Source organism: Aristolochia californica, unplaced genomic scaffold (assembly GCF_029961685.1).
Source record: "Aristolochia californica isolate CCGP_79_NKW_82.1479 unplaced genomic scaffold, dmAriCali1.0.hap1 SCAF_1, whole genome shotgun sequence".
In the NCBI taxonomy this organism is placed as follows: domain Eukaryota; kingdom Viridiplantae; phylum Streptophyta; class Magnoliopsida; order Piperales; family Aristolochiaceae; genus Aristolochia; species Aristolochia californica.
Window position 1 is genome coordinate 46,800,141 of NW_027181770.1, and position 23,103 is coordinate 46,823,243.

The window sequence follows — 23,103 nt, forward strand, 5'->3', positions numbered from 1 at the left end:
CCTGAGCCCAATCCCAGCACCATACTCAACCTGGACCATCCAACCCCTCCAGTTTTGGCTACCTATCATAGAAGGAAAAAGAGTGGCCCCGCCCGTTGCCAATCAGAGACTGCTTTGGCCAGCAGAACATCCCCCCCTGACCATTTCAAACCTCCCCTTCCTCCAACTGAGAGGACGGCAGCAGAGCTACAATCTGAACGAAGTCGGTATGACGAGGAAACTTGGCAAAACATGATGAATCTGGCTTGTCTCTTGGGAGTGGTTTTCCATGGACAGACTTCAGAATGGAAAGACTATGTGGGAGTTCAACAAATCAGTTCTAAATGATCTTGATCACTTGGAATGTCCGGGGAGTAGGGTCTTCAAGGAAGTGAGTAATAATTTGTCACCTCCGAACACAATTCAAGCCTTCTATTGTGGTGCTCCAAGAAACAAAATGTCAAAGTCCAAGCGACAGCCTCGCCCGTGACCTCTGGAGCTGCCCCTCGTTGCAATGGTCGGCCGTAAATTCGATAGGCCATTCTGGTGGAATCATGGTACTATGGGATAGCTCCCTATTCGATGCAATCAACATCAATCACAGAACTTACTCGGTGGGGATTCATTTCTGTGATCGCTGCTATGCTTCTCAATGGTGCCTCGCTGGAGTTTACGGTCCCAACCGTTACTGTGAGAGGAGGAATTTCTAAGAGGAGCTCTCTGATCTCCAACCCCAGTGATCTCTACCGTGGATTTTTGCGGGAGATTTCAATGCAATTCGTTTTTGTGACGAAAAGCAACCTCCAGCTACTACATCTCATCTTCTATGAGGGTTTTGGTTGACTTCATCAGTAGTGGAGAATTGGAAGAGATCCCTCTCTCAGGAAAGACCTTCACTTGGTCTAATGGGCAGCAGCAACCCATCCTCTCGAAGTTGGATCGTTTTCTTGCCGACTCAAATTGGCTCCATCTTTATGATGATGACATTTCCGGAAGAGTCTTCAATCGGGTTGGATCCGATCATTGGCCCATCCTATTATCCACCTCGTGTGGAAGATGGGGTCCTCCTCCCCTCCATTCAGATTCAAAAACTTTTGGCTCACGGATGTTGATTTTGATGTGTTGTTGAAAAATTGGTGGTCAAACTTACTGGATTAGGGTCGTCCAGAATGGTCTCTTCCAATAAAGCTCGAACTCCTTAAAAAGATTCTAAGGAATGGTCCTTCCGGCGTCATCAAACTACTAGGGAAAAGAAATCCTCTCTTCTCGACCGCATCGCTGAGTTGCATTCTTCGGAAGAGCAAAGGTATCTAACTCAATCTGAATTTTCCACTCACCTTTTGCTTCAAATGGAGTTGCAAACACTCCTAATTCAGGAAAGAATCAGCTAGAAGCAAAGAGCCCGCTTTAAATGGCTAACTGATGGAGATGCCAATACAAAAATTTTCCACTCCCTCGCATCGACGAGGAAGAGATCCAATCGAATTAACTCCTTATGCATCAATAATGAGGTAATGTCGGATAAGATCCATATTACTAATAAGCTGCTAAGTTTTTTCACAGATTTATACACTGATGATTATGTTAACCAGCCCAAAGTCCAGCAACTTCATTTTGGGCATCTCCCCCACTCTGCCTCATCTATTCTCGAAGCTCTATTCTCTCAGAAGGAAATTGAAAAGGCAGTCCTGGGCATGGCTTGTGACCGGGCCTCAGGCCCAGATGGATTCAACGGTGAATTCTACCACTGTGCTTGGCCGATTATCAAGGAAGATATTTATAAGATGGTTGAAGGTTTTACAAGACTGGCATCTCCTTCCGCAACACGGGGGCCTCATTTATCTCATTGATCCCCAAGAAGAGAAATGTTGAGACACCTAGTGACTTTCGTTCTAACAATCTGATCTCAAGTACTTACAAGATTATTGCTAGACTACTTGCAAACATGCTCAAAACAGTTCTCCCTCTTGTTATCAGCCATGGTCAGAGTGCTTTCTTGAAGGGTAGAAACATTTTGGACTCCACTATGGCGGCGCATGAGTTAATCCCTGACGGAACGGGAGACTCCACGAGTGATCACTCCATGAATCAGCCACAAAGCAAGAGAGGTCGCTTGCCACCCTATGCAGCCCCAGGAAGTCCTCCGAGAGGGATCGGGGGCCACACCATTCGTCCGACTAGAAGAGAAGGGTCCTTCTGTTGCCCGTGTGAAACAAGGTAGCATCTTTGAATACTGGAAGGAGCTTGAAAACTATTTCCATATCGGGGATAGGAGGCGAGCGGCGCCACCCTCTCTCCACTAGGCACCCGAAAACTGAAAGTAGAATTTCACCATATTCCTCCATAAATAGTTATGCTTGTTGTTGAAATTCCAAATCCATTTTTATCTTTATCTTATGGTCACATCATAGAAAAGTTCTAGTTTGAGTTATGTTTGTCTTCTATTTATATTGAGTTATTTAATTATGCTAAAGTTTATCCTTAAGTGTTAGAGTGTGTGTGTAATTGGGACAAAGGTAGTTTTATTGTAATTGGACTCTACTACCTTCCTCTATAATAAATAGAGGTTCATGTACTCTGATTATGATAAGTTAATGAAGTCAATGAAGTATTTCTCTTTTCCATAAATTCAACAATTTCATTTTTGGTGGATAACTGCCTTGGTAGTTAATTACATTTTTTATGAGATTCATGGCATCACTAGTCCTTATCAAATTTCATGGTAGCATGCCGAAGGAGTGCCAACTCTGTGGCAAACAATCTTGTTCATGTTAGAGTTACTCAATTGGATTTGGTTGTGGGCAATTCATTTCCTTTAATTGATCCCACTTGATGTATTTTTTTTTTTTTTAGCTAGTTCTTCTAGCTCTTTGTATATTCTTCTCTTCTTTTTAATGCATTTCTCACTATTTTGAAAAAAAAAAAGTAAATGAGGGATGAACTAGTCCCAACAGAACAGACGTCTTGCTCTAATACCAAGCCCATCTCAATATGACACACCAAAGTAAAGAGAACATTTACTCATAAATAACAATAACACGTTTCTTGATATTTATCAATGTGAGACTATTCCTACTAAAAAATGCCAACTTCCAAGTTCACTTTTTTTTCCGTTTTCTTTATTTTCTCCTAAATTCCCAACTTTAATCCACATTTACATATGTGAAGAGGAAACACATCCATACCAGATTCAAGATTCACTCTGTATAATAACAAAGTTGACTTAAGACCAAGCCTTTAGAGGAGGAAAAGGGGTTGAAGTCCAGGCATAGGGGCAGCTTCAAATTAGTTATAGACCACCGTGACTAGCCTCAATTGATGACAAATAATTTCAACTGGAGCAAGCATCAATACTTTTTTTTTTTTTTTGAATATACAGCATCAACACTTATAATGAATAACGAATTGCAAAAAATAAATAACTATGAAAGAAAATGTCCCAACCTAGGATGTGGACTTACATAAAGACAGCCTTTAACAGCAGCACAACGACAGAAAGCTTGTGGCAGTTCCCCCTGGCCATAAATAGGATAAATGAATGCCCCTAATGCGTTAGGAAACCTGAGAGATGCACCAGCTTTTAAGGGCCATTACAAGCAATGGGATTTCAATCATCCATATAATTAAGCGACTTGAAAAATAGCCCATATGATTAATCCACTCTTATTTTCTCCTAAATACTGAACTTTAATCCACTTTTACAATTATCAGAGAGGGATTCAGCAATCTACGTAAGATCTTTCCTCCTTATGAAAGATCAGATCAAGTTCAAAAAAATAAATAAATAAAAATAAAAGATCAGAGTTTATCAAAGCCTCGCACATTAAGAAACAAACAGTCAGTAAAAGAGTTTAAAAACACAAACTAAAGTATTATATGTTTGCAAAAACATAGAATTGTTGCATATTCTATGATGGATAAAAATCTAAACAAGAACATTTTGGAGAATAGAGAGAAGAAGAAAAGTTGAAATAAAATAAATTGAAAATACACATGTTTAAGAAAGTAATGATACATGCCTCAACAAGTGAACGATTAGAAAGCTAACCTGCCAACAGAGGCATGATATAGAGCTAAACCTTCAATTCCATCTTTTGTTCTCAGAAGCTTCTTGCAGTCCTCAGGGCTCTCTTGATCATAATCTGCCATAGCTATTGCATACAGAATTATCCTAAAGACATGGAATGCCACTTATTAGTAAGTGTAATTAATGAAATTGATTAGCATTAACACAATAAAACATAATCAGAGAAAAAGACATGTGAGTAGAATGAGATTTATGCACTTAAATTTCACATGGACCAATGAAATTACACTGACAACTGAACCAAGCAGCTATCACAATTTCCTAATTGCCCATTTGAAAAAGAACAAAGAAAACCATTGTTGTTCTTTCTTTTTTTAATAAAATGAGAAGAATGATTGATTTAAGAAGGCTCCTGAGGAGGCAAAGTACAACCACACAAAGAGAAAACAGCAAGCAAAAACTAAACACAAGGAAGACAATAACTCAAAGAGGGAGAGAGGGACCAAAAGCAAGATGTTGCCCAGTAAAACCTTCCCGAGCCAATGCATCTGCAATGCCATTGGTACCCCTAGGAGTATGAAACCAAGATACATTCAGATTTTTTACAAAGATCCTCAATCTCAAGAAAATACATGAAAAAAGGCAGCCAAGGGACACTTGCACTCACTAGCCCATCTAATACCTCCAGCTGAATCCACTTCCACAACGAGGGAGAGTGAACCCAGATGTATGGCTGAAGACCATAGAGGGGCCTTCAACTCTGCACCATGGCATCACACCAAAAAAGAAAGAAAGAAAATCTTTGCTGCCCATAATTTATGTCAAAGGATCAATTAAAGGGGAAAAAAAGATAGCCCAATACTGCTCGAAACAGCACCAGACTCATGGGGACCCTCCCCCTTTAGATTTGAAGCAGTATGGTTATTAAAAAAGGCATCAAAGACAAACTAAAAGCAAGGTGGCAGGAAACAAGCTCCTCAGTTACAGCATATTACCAATTCAGTCAAAAGCTTAAGGCTCTAAAGTTGAAGATAAAAGCATGGTGTGTAGCTCTAAACTTTGATGGTAGCTCCTTTGGGAACCTGGGTTTGGCTGGGTTTGGTGGGGTGATTTTTTATCCAGGAGGCATTGTCATCCTCTCTTACTCTGGCCCTCTCGGAATTGCTGACTCTACCACTACTGAGCTCTCTGGTCTCCTTCATGACTTGTGAATTTTTCAGACCCGCTTCAGTGGTCCCCTTGTCGTGGAGGGAGTCAACCCTTGAAAACATAGAGTGCAGCTTTCTAAAAGAAACCTAAGAAAATATCATCACACGAGAAGGTCTAATGAAAACAAGGGCTAGATACAAGTGGGTGAAGGAGGGAGAAGGAAACACAAAGTTTTTTCCATGCCATTGCATCAGCACACAGGAGAAGGAATAGAATTACAGAACTGCAAGTTCGTGGTATGACCCTACGAAAGCAAGAGAATATAGTTGGTGATTTTGTTCACTTCTTCGCACAATAATACACAGATGAAGGAACTCGGAGGCCTTTCCCTAGCTCTGCAACTGAAAACCATTGCAAGTATGACTTGTCAGAAGTTATAATGCCCCTTCATGATGGAGGAAATTGAAACAGCTATAAAAACCATGCCGGGTGACAAAGCACCAGGCCCAGATGGTTTTACAGCAGAATTTTACAGAGTAGGCTGGGACTTCTTAAAGGACGGCATCTTGAAGATGTTTGAGGAATGCCATGAGAAAGGGATAACAGCAAAAAGCTTGGGGTCTTCATTCCTTGCCTTGATGTCAAAGGAGGGTGCATGCCACTGATCAGAATTCAGGCCCATTAACCTTATTTCTAGCCACCATAAATCTTGAGAGTCCCAGCAGACGGATTAAAAGGGTCTACCAGAGGTCATAAGCAGTAAACCAATCTCCCTTCTTGAGGGAAAGGCAGATAATAAGACTCAGCCTTTATGGTTCATGGAGTGATTCATCACTGCAAGAAGAAGAAGCTGGAAGGGGCAGTGCTAAAATTAGACTTTGAAAAAGCCTTTGATAAAGTGAATTGGCAGTTCTTAGACTCCCTACTTGCAAAAATGGGTTTCCCGGAAAGATGGAGAGGATGGATCGCATCCTGCACATCATCAACCAGCTTCTCTATACCGGTAAATGGTACTCCCAAGGGCTACTTCACCAGTTCTCATGGGTAATGGCAAGGAGATCCATTGTCTCCCAGCTATTCAATGTGGTTAGTGAAGCCTTATGCTCCCTTATCTCTGTTAGATAAGACAAAGGCTGGATCTCAGAACTGGGGCTCAACAACATGCAGCTAAAGTAGGGGCCGGCATTGGGTCAGGTTTCACGGGGAACACGATCCAACCCAACCTGAAAAACCAGGTTCTGGTTTTAAAGTTCACCCCGCAAGTTAGAGATGGGGCAGGGAAAAAAAACACGTCAGGTTTCAGGTTGGGGGTGGTTTCCCTAAACCTGACCGACAGAGATGGGGTGGAAACATGAAAATGGGATAGGGGTGGGGCAGTGATACTAGGATGGGGAAAATACGGATTGGGAACGGGTCAGGTTTAAGGGGACGGGGCTGGGCCGGGACAGGGAGAGGATGAGTCAGGATTACAGGAAAGGGGTTGGGGGGTGGGGAGAGGGTTGGGATCAGGGTTTGGATTTTGGGTTTCAAGTGTTTTCAGGTTTTTATCAGGGTCAGATATTCAAAAACTCAACTCCGACCTGACCCATGCCCACCCCTAAGCTAAAAGTGCCACTCCTCCAGTTTGCAGATGACACAGTAGACTATGTGGAAGGCAGTATGAACAAATATTAATTATAAGAGCTCTACTAGATCTGTATGAAATTGCATCTGCGCAGAGCATTAACTAGCAAAAATCAGGCCTGTTGAGCCTCAATCAGAGTGAATCTATGGAAAAGCTAATGGCTCAGATGCTGGGCTGTAGTACACTAAAGTTCCCAACAACATGTCTGGGCTCCCACTACTTCATGGGAGATTGAGAAAACACTTGTGGCAACTGGTGGTAGAAAAATGTCAAATGAGGCTTGACTCATGGAAAGGCCAATTGCTATAGAATGTAGCGCATACCACGCTTCTAAAATCCACTTCAGCAGAAATCCTAAATTATTACCTAGCTCTCCATGCACATCCAGTAAGTGTTGCTGGCAAATTGGAAGGTTTGCAGCTTAATTTCCTATGGTGCGATAATTCAAATCAGTTTAAATACCCCCTTGACAAATGGAGCCAAGTTTATATCAAAAGAGGAAAGTGGACTAGGCATCAGATAAATATAATGCATGAACTCAGTGCTGCTTGCTAAGTGGCTATGGAGATAAGCAACTGAAAAAAGGATCATTATGGCATAGGGTAATTGATGCAAAGAATGGAAATGAGGCCCATGGATGGCCTCAAAACATCCCTCCAAACAGTCTCCAGTGTATGAAAATCAATTTTGCAGCAGAAATCGTAAATAGAAGAGCATCTCAGATTCCATGTCAAAGAGGGAACACTACTCCACTTTTGGTCCATTTGCTGGGCTGGAAACAAACCTCTCTGGCCTTCCAAAGGCTATTCAACCTGGCGAGATCTCAGCAGATATCAGTCTCTGACTCCAAAGTTGCTGAGCCGATCAGGGGCTGGCATCTTAACCTCAGAAGGAACCTAAATGACCTGGAAGCAGCAGAATCAATTAGCCTTCTAAAGTTGCTTGACTCCCACTTTCAGACCAGGGGGTAGATGAAATTATATGGGCACCATGTGCAACAGGTCAGTTCAAAGTAGCCTACTTTTATAAATGCTGCCAGAGTTCCTTCCCCGTTAGCAGTCCCATGGGTGTTTCACTGCTGCCAGAGTTCCTTCCCCGTTAGCAGTCCCATGGGTGCTTCACTAGCATGGAAACTTGTTGCGCCTCGAAGAGTACTACAATTCCTATGGGCAGCTGCCTATGAAATGATACTTACATGTGATGAAATTGGGCAGCTGCACAATTGGGAGTGTGATTGAAAAGGCAGCCCATAGTATTCTTCTATGGGCCAACAATTTGCATGGTGACCCTCCATTTCCCTCGTTAAAATACAAGTTCAGGGGTATTTTGGTCATTTTCTATATTTCCCATATTAGATTTTTCTCTTATAGTATGGCTATTAGATAGTTGTTGGAAGATATGATGTAATTAGGGTGTCACTAATGTAATTAGTTTAAGTTTCTTGCCTCTTCTTCTCTCCTATTTGGGGGTGAATATACTGTCTTTGGTGGCCTTTTTTTTTATCAAGATGTATATATATTAACAAGAGAAAATTTACAAAAGGAGAGGGAGCAGATCCCTAACAATAAGAGATTGCAGGGACGGTCCCTGCTTGGCAAGCACATCTGCAGCCGAATTTGCAAATCTCGAAATGTGAGACCAAATACAAGAGAGTAGTGAGGTAATATCTAAATCTCCCAAAAGATGTCCCAATGGCGCCACGGTGGAGGGGAAGCACACTCGCACCATCCAATGACCACCTTCGAGTCCCCTTCAACGTGAATGGGACCACTTCACTCTTATTAGGGTAAAGAGTATACTTGTAATATTTGTATTTCTAGAATCTATAAATAAAGTTTATGAGGGAGTGTAAAATCAACTACCCTAATTTTGTTTTTTGAATGAAGATGTATAAATCAACTACCCTAATTATTCCTCCTTTTTCTCAACGTGCTCTCTCTCCCTCTCCTTGGTCGTCTCTTTTCTTTTTTGTTTTACTTCTCCTTCTTTCTTCTATCCGTTGCATAACAATGTGATCTATGGAATCCTGAAAAATCAACATGGTATCAGAGCAGTGATTTTCAGGATTCTAGTTATTTTTCCCTACTCGGATTATGCTTCAAGAAGGCATTGTTATTTTGAAGAAAGTTGGCGGAGTCTTATTTTGAGAATCATCGTTTCTCTGTTTTGTTTACAATCTTATTCTGAGAATCGTCTTCTCCATTTTGTTTATTGTTGCTTGGTGGATGATCAATCTATCAATTTGTTTTGTCTTTGTTGTCATGGCGTTTTGGTTTATGGATCTTGGTTTCCAATAAACTTATCGTCGTGGATAAAAAAAAACATTTTCTGCTGCATCATGGTAGTTTTTCTGCTGCGTGTTTTCTTCACCGGTTTGTGAATGCACGTGATTCAAATAATATTGTATCTTATCTCTTGGTTATCTCTAGTATCTATGGCTGATCAACGTTCCTATTTTTCAGGAAGTTACAGCAATCCTTATCAAGTCCTTCTCGGTTCAGTACAGTAATTGTTCTTATCAAATCAGAAATTTGAACCCATCTTGTCTATTGTCTTCTATAGTCTTCTGTTTTCTGGTACTAGTTTTTTTCTTGGGTATAATCGTTAATGCTGCTGTTGTTAACATTTGTATGCTTATCATCGGCGGTATCTTACTTGGTGTAGGCATTGGATTTTGAAATCACTTTGTTCCTCTTTATCTTCCTGGATACATCAGCAGAGTAAAGGAGATGAGTTTGCAGCAGCCATCTATTGGTTTATGATCATCAGAGAGGCCTATAGCTCTTCCAGCCTTTGAAATTATTGCCCTTGAGCCTTTGAGATTATCTTCTTTCTGCTGGCGTTGCTGCCCTCTGCTGCTTACAGCAGTGATAATCTTCTTGCTGCTGGTGTTGCTCCAATCTGCTGCTTACAGCAGTGATCATCTTCTAGTTGATGGCGCCCATTATCTTTTCTTGTTGGAGAGGTATTTGCAAACGTTGATTACCAGCAGCAGACTTTATACAGAATGAGATATCTGTTTGGAGACGATGACGATGAAGTTTGAAATCAAGACGTTTGTTGCTGGTGGGGGGATATAAAGCCCGTCAAATTTGGACTATCTATATCAGACAGTCAACAAGTGTTTTGTGAATGTTGTTTGCATAACAGAAATTGAAAATTACTGAATTAGATTCCCAGCGAAGAATCCCGGTTTCATGTTGTTGCTTATTTCAGCAAATCACTGGTTCAACAATTATCATCTGGAGTCGCCTGCTCGGTTTCAGAACTCGTTTAGTTCTGGAGTTATAACTCAACTTATTATTCGGTTCAACTTATTATTATTTTTTTAAATGATGCTGAATTTTATTAAGAGAGACTCAAACGAGTAGATTAGGCTGAAGCCTTCCCAAACAATAAGAGATTGTTGGGAGATTCTGAATCGTTATGCACGTAATAACATTATTAAGTTATTTAGAGTCTAATTAATTGTTTTTCTTTAATTTACATAATTTTATTTCAGTTAAACAATTAATAGGCCACGGGGGCATTTTTGTAATATTTTATTTTGAACCTTATAAGGGTGAACCCTATTTAAGGGGTAAAAGTAATGAGAAAAAAGGCAAGCATTGATTTAGGTTAAACAAGGGTTTTGAGTTCTCCTCAACGAGCTCAGGGGTATGCGTTCTCCTCAAAGAACCTAGGGTTTTCAAGCTTCCCTTCGGCTTGATTTTCTTCTCTTCTCTCTTCCTCCCTACGAATCGTTGTGTTAGATCCCGGATCGTAACAATTGGTATCAAAGCCGGAACACAATGATGGATTTTTCAACCCGAGAGAAAATACTTGCCATACTCCAGGATTTGCGCACAATAGCAGGTAAGATGTATCAAGATGTGTGCACCCTAGTATGTGAGATGCAACAGGAGATGCATCAATCTTCCATTAAAATGTCGGAGGAATGGGTCGTAGTCGAGAAGTATGTTGCCCAAACCGCAGAAAGAAATGTCGAGGAGCAAAAGTCACGAGCAAACGCTGTCTCGGATGGGAAGAAAGGCCACCAGCCAAAAAATTTCAACATCTCCGAGCAGGGAAGTCCAGCAACGGGCCAGAAAAATACAATATCCCTAGCGTGGAAATCAGACGGCGGGGACTCAGAAATTCCGAAATCGGAAAGTCTTGATTTGGGTTCGGCATCAACAACCCCCTTCTCCTGGGAAGCAAAACGTCCCCCAGAATAGGAGACAAAAAAATCCGAGAGACCTCTGTCTCAGGAAATCTCCAAACGGCAAAGCCCCAAAGGGTTGTTGTTCACCACCGGAAAAAGAGGAGGCTCCGTCGGACAAAATTCGGATGGGCTTTGGCTTCAGAACAACACTTCTCACTATCAATCTCACTCGGTCTTGGCAGCACAGCGGGAACCCGACTTCAACAAAATTTGGGGTAAGCTTCTGAGACTAATTTCTCGAAGTTTCGTCTTCTCTTTTCTCAAATCACTCGATGTATTACAAAATACCTCTTTAATGGCGTTAGGATTGTTCCATGAAGTAGAGAAACAGAGCCAATTTTACAGAATTCCGATTTTTGGATGTGAAATGCAAGAAGGGAATTTTTTGGGGATTCCGAGAATGGTAAAAAAAAATTCTATGGGCGATGTTTTATTTTTCTGTTGATGAGAACACCACCAATGCGTCTGTTCATTGTCAATTTCAAAACATTGTGCCAAATTTTTTGGGTCCCATGTATGCTGCTCGATTACTGTTTGTAAAAATTCTTCAACCAAGTGAGAGTTCTGGAAATGAGATGGTAGCCAAGGTGGGAAAACCTGGTGAGACTGTTAGATTGAATAGTCTGACGAATTGTCTACTTGCTGCTGCTATTGCAGTGAAGAAAGGGCTGACGGCAGGGGCTCAAGTAGATAGATTGGTTGGAGCTAATCCAGAGGAGATAAGGGAAATGGAAGAGGCCATGCAGCTGCTAGATGAAATATCTGAAATAAAGATGGAGTACTGGAATACTATGCTAAGGAGTTAGATGTTTCTGGGAATGGTAGAGAAAGGGCTGTGGGGGATGATTTTTATTACTGTTGATGAGACAAAAATTAAATTCTGGGCGGAGCCTGAACAGAGTATAAGTGCTGCAATTTTGGGTGGGCATATTGATTTTGCGTCTGATCCATGGCCATCAATTTCCAGGGGTGCAAAAGAACTAGAAAACAAAAAAATGCTTAGAGCAGCTCCTAGAGTGCGACTTGCTGCAATCGCAGTTCTAATTCATACATGGGTCCATAGCTCAGTGGGAGAGCACAGACTGACCAAACGTGTTTACAACCATCTGAAGGACGGTGCTGAGGAACGTTTGGACTTATCAAGATGGACAGATTATGCTTACGCTCATGGGTTCTTCAACAAAAAAATTTGTGCTGCTGCTGTGGCACTGCAGAAACCAGTGCTGACAACAGTGGCACTGCTGAAAACAGTGTTGATAGTTCTGAGAGTAGAAGCAGCAGTGACTTATGAATCACAATTATCTGTTGCTGTGGACACAACAGATACTCTTCTGCAGGATGTAGCTAATTTTGCCCGCAAAGGGACAGCAACAAATGTAATTACTGTTCTTACTGCATGTGCCATTCGTGGAGCTCTTGAGACTGAGATGATGCTGAAATTTAAAATTGCTGCTGCTATTGCAGTGAAGAAAGGTGCAAAACATCAGAAAATGCAAACTGACAGTCTGGATTTGGATGCAGCAGGTGTCCTTCTTAATTTTGGAAAGTCTTGACTTTATTTCATCGGTAGCAAATCAGAGTGCAGCCAATGGAACATTAGATGCTGCTGACCAGGATAATGGGGCAATGTAGATGGATGAAATGCCTACGATAGAGGTGAAGTACTGGAATTATATAATCCGAGGTTATGTTAACAAGTGGACTGTTATACTTCCTGGAAAGTTACATGGAATACAACCAGGCCATTGGCTGCCACTGTATAGGGAGATGGAGAAGTTGGGTTGGACAGGAGAGGCCAACCAAATATTTACTAACATGAACCGCAAACTCCTACAAGGACGTAGGGACTGGACAGAGCTAGAAGAGACAACCCATTTCAGTCCTACATTCTGTGACACAATGGGTTCTGAGGTTGACAGCCAGAACAAGGGAATTATACCTGGAACAGAGAAAGTGGCACAGAGGAGTCGGAGTATTACCGAGACACATCTTGGGATGAACTTGGCTGCAGCTGCTGTAATGCCTTCATTCCCCTCCACTGACAATTCAACGAATGATACTACAAACTTGGGTACTCCAGTTGCTGAACAAGCACTGTTTCCAAATACTGAAAACGATGCCTGCTGGGTGACTGTTCTCAGTCGAGCAAGTCAGCCCCAGCATATGCCAACTGAAGAGGCTAATGGGTTCTTCCACCAAATGATGTATGTTGTGCCAGTGCAGAAAACAGTGCTGCCAGACAGCCAAGAAAACAGAGCTGTTGTGACAGTGCAGCACCCAGTGCTGAAAACAGTGGCAGTGCAGCATGAAACAGACGATGCTGCTGATTTTCCAGCCCATGTTGACATGTGGGTTTGCAGGATGCAAACATTCTATGTTGGTTTTCCAGAAACGGTGCCAATCAGAACTGTGAAACCGCAAGGTTCTTCTAGCCTTCAGGCTGTTACCACTGTACAAGTTGGCTTCGATGACATAGGACTTGGAGCTGGATTAGATTCGATGACCGCAAATCCTGTGGCGAAGGTGGATATAACACTTTGCTCTGAATGCTTTCATGATGGGAAGTTTGTAGCAGGTCCTGCAAGCATAGATTTCATTAGGGTGGATAGCATGAGGGATTACAGTGAGCTTGAGGGGGACAGCTGGACTGATCAGGAAACGCTATTGCTTCTTGAAGCATTGGAGATTTATAATGTCAACTGGAATGAAATTGCAGATCTTGTTGGCACAAAAACAAAAGCACAATGCATTCTGCACTTCATTCGTCTGCCCATGGAAGATGGTTTATTGGAAAACATTGCACTTCCTGTTTCATCTAATGCCTCAAGTGATTCCAAAAATCCATTGTCAAATGGTAACTGCGATATTCAAGGGACTTGTTCAAAAGTCCTTGATCATGAAAACAAAATCCCGTTTGAAAGCTCTGGGAATCCAGCCATGGCTTTGGTAGCATTTTTGGCATCTGCTGTGGGACCCCGAGTTGCTTCTGCCTGTGCACATGCCTCGTTAACCTCACTGTCGAAAGATGACAGCAGTCAACATAAAGAAGATTTTGGCCATGAGGCGGCCGTTAGGGTATATCACACAAAGGCTGTTATAGTCGAAGCAGAAGTTGCCAGTTTGACGCAGGTGATAGTTCCACTTGTTGTTTGGTTGCTTATCCATATTGGGGTGTGCTACAGTCAGTGATGCTGGCAGTGTCAGCAAAAAAAAAAAAAAATTGCTTCTCGGGTGGAATGCTCCAGTTTTGACATCCAGGGGGCTGACACAGATACAACAGATGCTACTTGGGAACAAGTGGAGAAGTTGGCAAGGGCAAGCAGACCCTACCTTCGAGCTTAAGGACAAGCTCTTTCTCCCAGGGGAGTATAATGTTATGCACACTATAACATTATTATGTTATTTAGAGTCTAATTAATTGTTTTTCTTTAATTTACTTTATTTTATTTCAGTTAAAGAATTAATAGGCCACAGGGGCCTTTTTGTAATATTTTATTTTGAACCTTGTAAGGGTGAACCCTATTTAAGGGGTAAGAGTAATGAGAAAAAGAACAAGCATTGATTTAGGTTAAACAAGGGTTTTGAGTTCTCCTCAATGACCTCAGGGGTGTGCGTTCTCCTCAAAGAACCTAAGGTTTTCAAGCTTCCCTTCGGTTTGATTTTCTTCTCTTCTCTCTTTCTCCCTACGAATCGTTGTGTTAGATCCGGGATCGTAACACGGATTTTGCCAATTTATTAGCCAAAGAAATGGTTGATCTAGGAACGAGGTTCCAATTACACTGAATGGATGACACAATATCAACAATACAATCAATGATAGGCCAGTGGCACCAAGGGAGGGCTATCTTTCGAACACCAGCTGATGACAGTCTTTGAGTCTCCTTCAATATACAACTTGCCATGGAGACGCTCTTTGAAGATTTGGAGGTCGAATAGAAGAGCACGGTTCAACTTATTATTGTTAGTCTATTACTTGGATCGACCTTATTACTTGGGACACCACTTCCTGATGGACTCGCTGCGAATTATTTCATGTGCCTTATTATTCTTAAGGACTTCCATTATTTACCAGTTATCCGTTGCTATACAACTACACATTTGGTACATGTTATTTGGGCATTGGCCCATTTCCGCAACTGCTATTGTGTCTCTTTGATTGAGATATTATTTCTGAAGAAGAACTCCTCGGTTGCTTGCCTTGGGTTCATTATTTGTTGACTATTGTCGGCATTGGTTTGTCTAATGCAGAATTTGAATTTCTTAGAAAAATAGATCACATGGTAGCCTTAGCATAGTATCTTTCTCATTACCCATTACCCATTACCCATTGGTAATTTGGCAGCCTTTTTCTTACCGTCTTTTATTTGACTCTCACTTACCCCTATTGGCCAACTCTAGTGGAGCATTGCTTTGGTTCGTCCCTTTTATTTATATAGGTGTTTTAAGAAAATCAACATTGTTATGCAACGAATAGAAGAAAGAAGGAGAAGTAAAACGAAAAAAGAAAAGAGACGACCAAGGAGAGGGAGAGGGAGCACATTGAGAAAAAAGAGGAATAATTAGGGTATTTGATTTCACACCCTCCCTCATAAGCTTTATTTATAGATTTCAGAAATACAAATATTACAAGTATACCTTCACCCTAATAAGAGCAAAGAAGAGACAAGAAACTTAAACTAATTACACTAGTGCGACCCTAATTACATCATATCTTCCAACAATAGTGAATGTCTTATTTTATCTCTAGTTAAATTTCCATTCAATTTAGACATTTATTTTAGGAGATAAGTAATTTTGATTATTGAGGCGCATTTTTGTCCTTTTGTAAATTTTCACTTAAACCCTGATTATAAAGAAGCAGGAAGGGCCTTTTTGGCTTGGTTTCCAAGGTAGCAAAGCTGCCCCTCTTCCAGACTTTTTTTCCTCTTCTATTTTCTCCCCAAATCACATATTTTTCATGGTATCAAAGCAATAACGCAAGTCTTGGGCAAGTTTTTTTCAATTTTGTGATCTTCTCTCTATTTTCAGCAATCTCCTTGAAGGGTTTTTCCAGATTTCGGGACTGGTAGGATTTTTTCTTTTTTTTTGCCTATCTTAACCTATTGGCTAAGGATGACTGCTTCTATTTGATTGATTGTTGGGATTTACAAGTGTTTGATGATCCCAATTTGAGGAAATTTCTCAAATCTATCTGCGTTAACAACCCAATGCTTGCGTCATCGTCCATATAGCCTACATCATCCTGGTTTCTTGCAATTAGTTCATTCTTTCATCGATTTATGGTCTCAATTGCTGGAATTAATCACTATTGGTTCTAAATTGAATGAATTTGGTGCTAAATTGCCTAATTGAATTCAGTGTGGGGCCCACTTGACTACACAAGCTTCGAAATTTGGGAAAAGTGTTTCCCTTTGGTTAATTGACGCTCTAGTGTACTAAATTGTGGTGTTTGGTTATATTTAATGACTGATTCCAGCACACGAGTTGCTGTCCAGAGGACTACTGAGAGCTCAAATGTGAAATTTTCTCAGTCCAGAGGACTACGATCCGGTTGAATGGATCGAATTATGTAAACTGGTCTAGATCACTTTTGATGTATTTGAGGGCTAGAAAATAGTAAAATATGAAAATGATGATCCCCCGGTACCTGTTACTGAAGATTGGGTGGCAAGAGATAATTTAGTAATGACCTGGTTGGTTAATAGTATTGAATCCAGATTTAGTGATCAGATTTTGAGTTGCAGTACTGCTAAGGCAATGTGGACTACATTGGCTTCCATTTTATCTCAAAAAAGTAATTTGTCAAGGATCTATGAGTTATATGTGAAGTTCTTTAATATGAAGAGTAAAGATAGATCAATGACAGATTATTTCACTGAGATGAGGGGAGACTACAGGAGATAAGTACATTTCATCCTTTTACTACAAATATTGAAGACATTCATAAGAAAGAAAATCATATTCAAGTAGGCCAGTTTTTGGATGGTTTGGGACATGAGTATGATGTGATTAGAGCCTAGTTGTCGGTCAATGAGGATGTGACCACCCTTGAACAAGCCTTTAACAGAGTTCTTCGAGCTGAAGATGCAGTTGTAAATAAGAATGAGTTAGGTGGAACTCTCTCATAAGCAATTGCTTTTAACCTTCAACCTTCTACTGGTAAGCCTGATGGTCAGTTTCATGGTGGTAATAATAGAGGCAAAGGCCACTCTTACGCAACCTGTGGTCGTAGCCGAAATGATTGGGGGGATCGAAAATGTGTTTATTGTGGTAGGACTAATCATATTTCTGAGAAATGCTGGAAATTTTTGGTAAACCTACCAGGGCCAACTCTATAATCACAGATCAAGATGCCTCCTCACACACTGGATCCTATGAGGAAATTCAACATTTATTATAGTGACTGGGTCAACTAACTGCTTCATCTACTACTTCTCATTCTACCGAGACTCCTTATCTGTATGAATGCACAGAATATGTCTCATTCCCCCTCTTGTATCATTGATTCAGGAACCTCTACACACATGTCATGTATGCCCTCCCTATTTCGGTCAATTAGTCCATCTCGTTGATATCATCGAGTTACTTTAGCTGATGGATCCACCTCTCCCATTCAAGGGGAGGGTACAGTTCACACTACTCCACAAATATCGTTAGATTCTGTTTTATTTGTACCAAAGTTTCCAGTTAATCTCTTGTCTGTGAGTCATATAACTTGTTAAGTTGGGTCCAAGGCCCGTCCCAAAATGACTAACCAACTTATGAAACCTCTTTCCCAGCTAATAAACTCAAGATCTTTGTACTCACTAATCCATGTGGAACTATTCCTTTACACTCCCCTTCATGTGTAGGCCCTCTTTTGTGGCTCTACAAGTGGATAATTTTAGATTTAGGCCCTCTTTTGTAGCTCTACAAGTGGATGATTTTAGGTTTAGGCCCTCTTTTGTGACTCTACAAGTTTATAATTTTAGGTGTAGGCCCTCTTTTGTGGTTCTACAAGTAGATAATTTTAGGAGTAGGCCCTCTTTTGTGGCTCTACAAATGGATAATTTTAGGTGTAGGCCCTCTTTTGTGACTCTACAAGTAAATAATTTAGGTGTAGGCCCACATATGAGTACCTGCTCTAATACCATGTAAAGTTGGGTCCAAGGGTCATCCCAAAATGACTAGCCAACTTAGGAAACCTCTTTCCCAACAAATAAAGTCAAAATATTTGTACTCACTAATCCATGTGGGACTATTACTTGACATAACTAAATCCTTAAACTGTTAAATAACCTTTTATCCTACTTCTTGTGCTTTCCAGAACTTGCAGACGAAGAGTACGATTGGTTCAAGACATGAGAAGGAAGGGCTCTACATGCTGGATGATGTATCCGTTTCTCGAGTTGTAGCTCTCACTATTGCAAATTCTTCTTACTTGTGGCATCTACGCTTGGGACATCTCTCACCAGCCAAGTTGCGTCAGTCTTTTCCTTCTCTGCTAGCCAATATTTCCTTTGATTGTGAGTCCTGTCAGCCAGGAAAGCATCGTTGCTCCAGTTTCCCAATTAGTTCTAGTCAAAGCACCAAGTTGTTTGAATTAGTCCACTCTGATGTATGGGGTCCATGTCAAGTTCCTAACCCATTTGGTTTTAAGTATTTTGTGTTGTTCATTGACGATTTCAATAGAGTCACTTGAGTAAATCTCCTACGGGAGAAATCTGACGTATTTGATGTATTCCTAAATTTTTTCAATGAAATAAAAAATCAATTTGGTTTTTGTGTTCATGTACTTCGTATTGACAATGGTTTGGAATATCTTAATATATTAACCATAAATTTTCAGTATTTTGTGTTTCTCATGGTATTACCCATTAAACATCTTGCCCTTATATACCACAACAAAATGGGGTGGTTGAACGTAAAAATAGACATCTCCTTGAGGTTTTTTATTTTTTATTTTTTTTAAAAAAGATGTATATATTAACAAAGAAAATTACAAAGGAGGTAGAAGCAAATTTCTAACAACAAGAGATTGAAAGGTTGCTCCCGTCCTGGCAAGCACATTTGCTGCGGAATTTGCATATCTTAAAATGTGAGACCAAAACAAAAAAATTAAGAAGCAATTTCAAGAATATCCTTAAAAGAGTCACAATGGCACCACAAGGGAGAGGATGCATTCTCGCACCAACCAATTACCACCTTTGAGTCTCCTTCAATGTGAAGAGGGCAGGGCCACTACAATTGTCTCTGAAAACGTGAAGCCCATTGAGGCCTTGGAGCTCAGTCAACGTTGAGTCAGCAATGCCTAACGGGCCAGCATACGAGAAGCGCTGGTTCCCAGACAGGTCCAAGATAACCCCCCCAAAGCCATCCCGGGATTACCAAGAGAGGAATCGTCAAAATTCAACTTTAGGAAACCGTGCTTTGGGGGTCCATTCTTGCATAACTAGGGCCCTGGATGCAAACCTCATTTTTGCCATTGTGCTCCAGTTGTCTCGGATAGAGGAACCCACATAGGAAGAGAAAGGCTTCTTTGTAAGAAGCCATGATGAGATTTGACCCAAAACACGCTCGACTACTCTCTCCGCGGAATCACATTTAGCATCAAATCACCTACAATTGCGCTCATTCCAAAGCCCCCACGGGATGAAGCCAGTGCAAGCAGAGACCATAAGCTTTCCAAGCCCAGGAAAGGGGGTACCAATGAGCGACTTACTGAAAGAGATCAGATCTACTAACATACAGAATTGAAGTCCCGTCTTACTGAGGATTGAAGTCCACACATTCCACGAGAAGGAGCATTGAAGCAAGGTGTGGTCGGCTGTCTCAACCTCAAGTTGCAGAAGGGGTAGAGAGGGTCAATAGCAGGGTGGCCTCTTCTTCTGAGCACATCGGTTGTGAGTATTTTTCCTTGTAAGGCGCTACATATGAAAAAATTTATCTTTAGTGGAGCACAAAGACGCCATGCAAAGAAAATCTCATGATCACTTTGACTTAAATGTCAGCCATTGATAAGTTTGTAAGCAGAGGATACTGTGAAGATTCCACTTTTATCTAGCCACCAAATCAGCTTGTCGACTTCTGAAAACCTCAGTCTTAAAGAGTGTAGAGAATCCATCAACCTGCAAGCCACCAATGCCTCATTATTAGAAAGACCCTGTCTGGGGTGCAGACTCAATCCATCCCCCTCAAAAGCTTCAGCAACAAATATCTCCCTTCGTAAAGATAAGAGAAAAAGATTCATAAATGAAGACTGAATGGGTTCCTATCCTATCCACCAATCCTCCTAGAATTTTAAGGATCTGCCGTTTTCAACATAAAATCTGCTAGCAGAGGAGAATGCAGGAATAAGTGAATATATCTATCTCCAAATTAGAGATAGACCCCTCTGATTACCTCCCGAAGTTCACCACGCAGAAGGACAACCAAGCTTGATTTTTACCATTTCCTTCCAAATATTAGAAGATATAGTGTTGAACTTCCAAATCCATTTTAAGAGCAGAGCTTGATTCATTTCTTTTGATTTCCGAATCCCCAAACATCCCATATGTTCTGGCAGGTAAACCTCCTCCCATTTGATCAAATGATATTTAAAGGTATCACTTGACCCTCTCGAAAGAAATCTTCTTTTTAATTTATCCATGTCATTGCATATGGAGGCAGGACAAGGCATAAATGACCAAGCATAATTCGGTATGCCTGCAATACAAGACTTTAGGAGGATGAGACTTCCTTCTTTGCTAAGAAACGGCCCTTCCAAGATGCCAGACGAGTCTCAATCTTTTCCACCACAAGGTTCCAAAGACTTTGGTTATGCGACCATTGAAGAGGGGAAGGCCAATATCTTGTGTTCTAACTATTATCTGTTGATGGCTGGACGAGGGGTCGATCAAGGAGTAACTTCCTCCCACCAAACATCTGGGGAACAAAGTAACTCCCACCCAACGACCATTCCCTCTGATCCAGCACCTCTAGTAGGACAGTGCCCAAGATGGCGCGAAGATCGAACCAGTCAGGGGAAGCAGCACCGGCAGCAGCAACAACGAAAAGGTAAACAACCGGAAGAAGAAGACAAGAAGGAAAAAGAAAGTATTGACTCTGAAGATAGTTCGGGCGAGAGATGGCAAACTGTAATCTCAAGATCCTCACGCCGAAGGATCCTAGTGGAGGATCCGGCCAGATACGAGTTCCGGAATGGAAAAGCAAAGCTAACTTTTCGAAAGAGGAAGGAGAAGAGTGGGGAGGCCATCCAGATTCATGCACAAGAGGGGGGGGGGGGGAAATCATACATCTCCCTCCCGATCTCCATAGTCAGCTATTTCCTAGACATCTTCAGGAAAGTCCAATTAGGGAACACGGGAAGAAAATACAACAGATCACTCCTCACCGGCGATCTGGAATTTCAAGTACACATCCAGTATCATGGAGGACTTCTTGAATGCGTCATCCACCAAAGACGTGGCCAAATGATAATGGGTATGATTTTTCTTCCACAGCTCTCCACTTCTGGAATGGGATGGAAACACTTAGATCAAAGACTCCGGCAGCTAGCCACATCCCCAAAAATCCACTCACAACCCAGCGCTTCACACCAGCCAATTATGTCGCCTCCACCTGATCCTCCACTGGAGAAGACTCAGGTCTTCAAAACCAATTGTCCAACACCACCACCAATATCACTCCCTCAAGCTTCACCCCAAAAAAACCAGTTCTCTATATCCCTGCCAGCCCACATCGAATCTGAGGGCAAGCGCAAAATGTCCCTGGCAGTGCCCATTGAAGATCCGGAAAAAAATTTCACCAGCAAACAAGTCCAAGAATGGCTGCAAAAACGAAATATCATATCCATAGCCATCATCAAAGCTCATGAGAGGAGCTGGCTAATCAACTGTCATTCGGAGGAGGACCGCATACATTCACTGAAGACAAAGACTAATTCAATGATCCTTCACATGACCAATTAGAGCCCAGAACTCACAACCCCCATCTTGGGGTAATGGGTGATCATCAAAGGTCTTCCGGTGGAAATCCGATGCCGGCATACTCTGGAATGCCTCACAAAAGATTTCGGAGAACTTATGTGGGCCGAAAGCCAGCCAACGCAGCTTCACAAAGAAAAAATTTTCATCCGGCCAAAATCACCGGTAAGTGGTTTACAGTTTTTTCATCTCTTGCGGAAAAACCATGATCTGGGTCTCCATGGAATTTGGAGATCTGGAAGTCCTTCCGGCAGCCAACTCGGAAAAAACCTCACGAAGCATAACCCAGGCTGAGCCGACCCAACTGTTGCTGACTCGGAAACATCACTCGGAGCTCAATCGGACATGGGTTCCAAAAAGAAAAAATCCGACCACACAAAATCAAACCCCATATCCCGAAATAGTCCAATCACTACCAGTTCACAGTAGCCCTTTTAATGCCCCCGCCGAAAAAGTTTCAATCCACATAAATGCCTCCGCCGAAAAAATCCCATCTCTGAAATCTCCCTTGCCCACAGTGCCACTCCGCAGTTTTCCCAAAGCATCTGCAGTACACCTGTCCCCAAACCCAAAATCTGACAAGATCTCTCAACCCGATCTACCGGCACATCCTTCACCTGACAAGCAGATTATAACTCCATCGCTATCACACTTTGCCTCACCTCGACACAAAAACCAAAAAAAAGAAACACTTTCCCTCACACACCTTTCTCTCCATTTCCCTAAAACCATCACCACCCTCTCAAATCAATGGTATTTCCAATGCCCCTCAGATCTGGCAACCTCGAGCCCCGCACCGTACTTTTTTACATACAAAACACACATTTTCAACCATCAAATCCACTGCCGTTGACCACACCAATTCCCAAAACCCCTCAGTCCACATCACGCCGCCGTCCTATCTTTTCATTTCTACATTACCCCCTTCCCCTCCACCGCTTAAAGCCCTCGTTTCCCGAAGCAGTACCACTCGCCTGTCATACGCCAACCCCTCAGTCCACATCACGCCGCCCTCCCGTCCTTTCATATTTAAATCCCCCCCCCCCCTCCCTTCCGCCGCCTAAAGCCCTCGTTTCCCGAAGCCATACCCCCTCGCCTGTCATACACAAACTCTCCCCCTTCCCGCGGCTTCTCTACCTCGATAAACCCCCATTTC

The 23,103-nt window shown here is 41.8% G+C and overlaps 1 protein-coding gene across 3 annotated transcripts in view; it reads right to left on the reverse strand.

Annotated features, from left to right (window-relative positions):
• Positions 1–23,103, reverse strand: part of LOC137946570 (rab escort protein 1) — a 74,219-nt gene that overhangs the window by 38,855 nt on the left and 12,261 nt on the right. For all 3 annotated transcript variants that reach the window (XM_068792917.1, XM_068792919.1, XM_068792910.1), the window contains exons 2-3: positions 4,028–4,150; positions 3,441–3,540 (exon numbers count right to left, since the gene is read on the reverse strand). In XM_068792917.1, the coding sequence (XP_068649018.1) occupies positions 3,441–3,540; positions 4,028–4,150 (223 nt within the window). The remainder of the gene's footprint in view (positions 1–3,440; positions 3,541–4,027; positions 4,151–23,103) is intronic.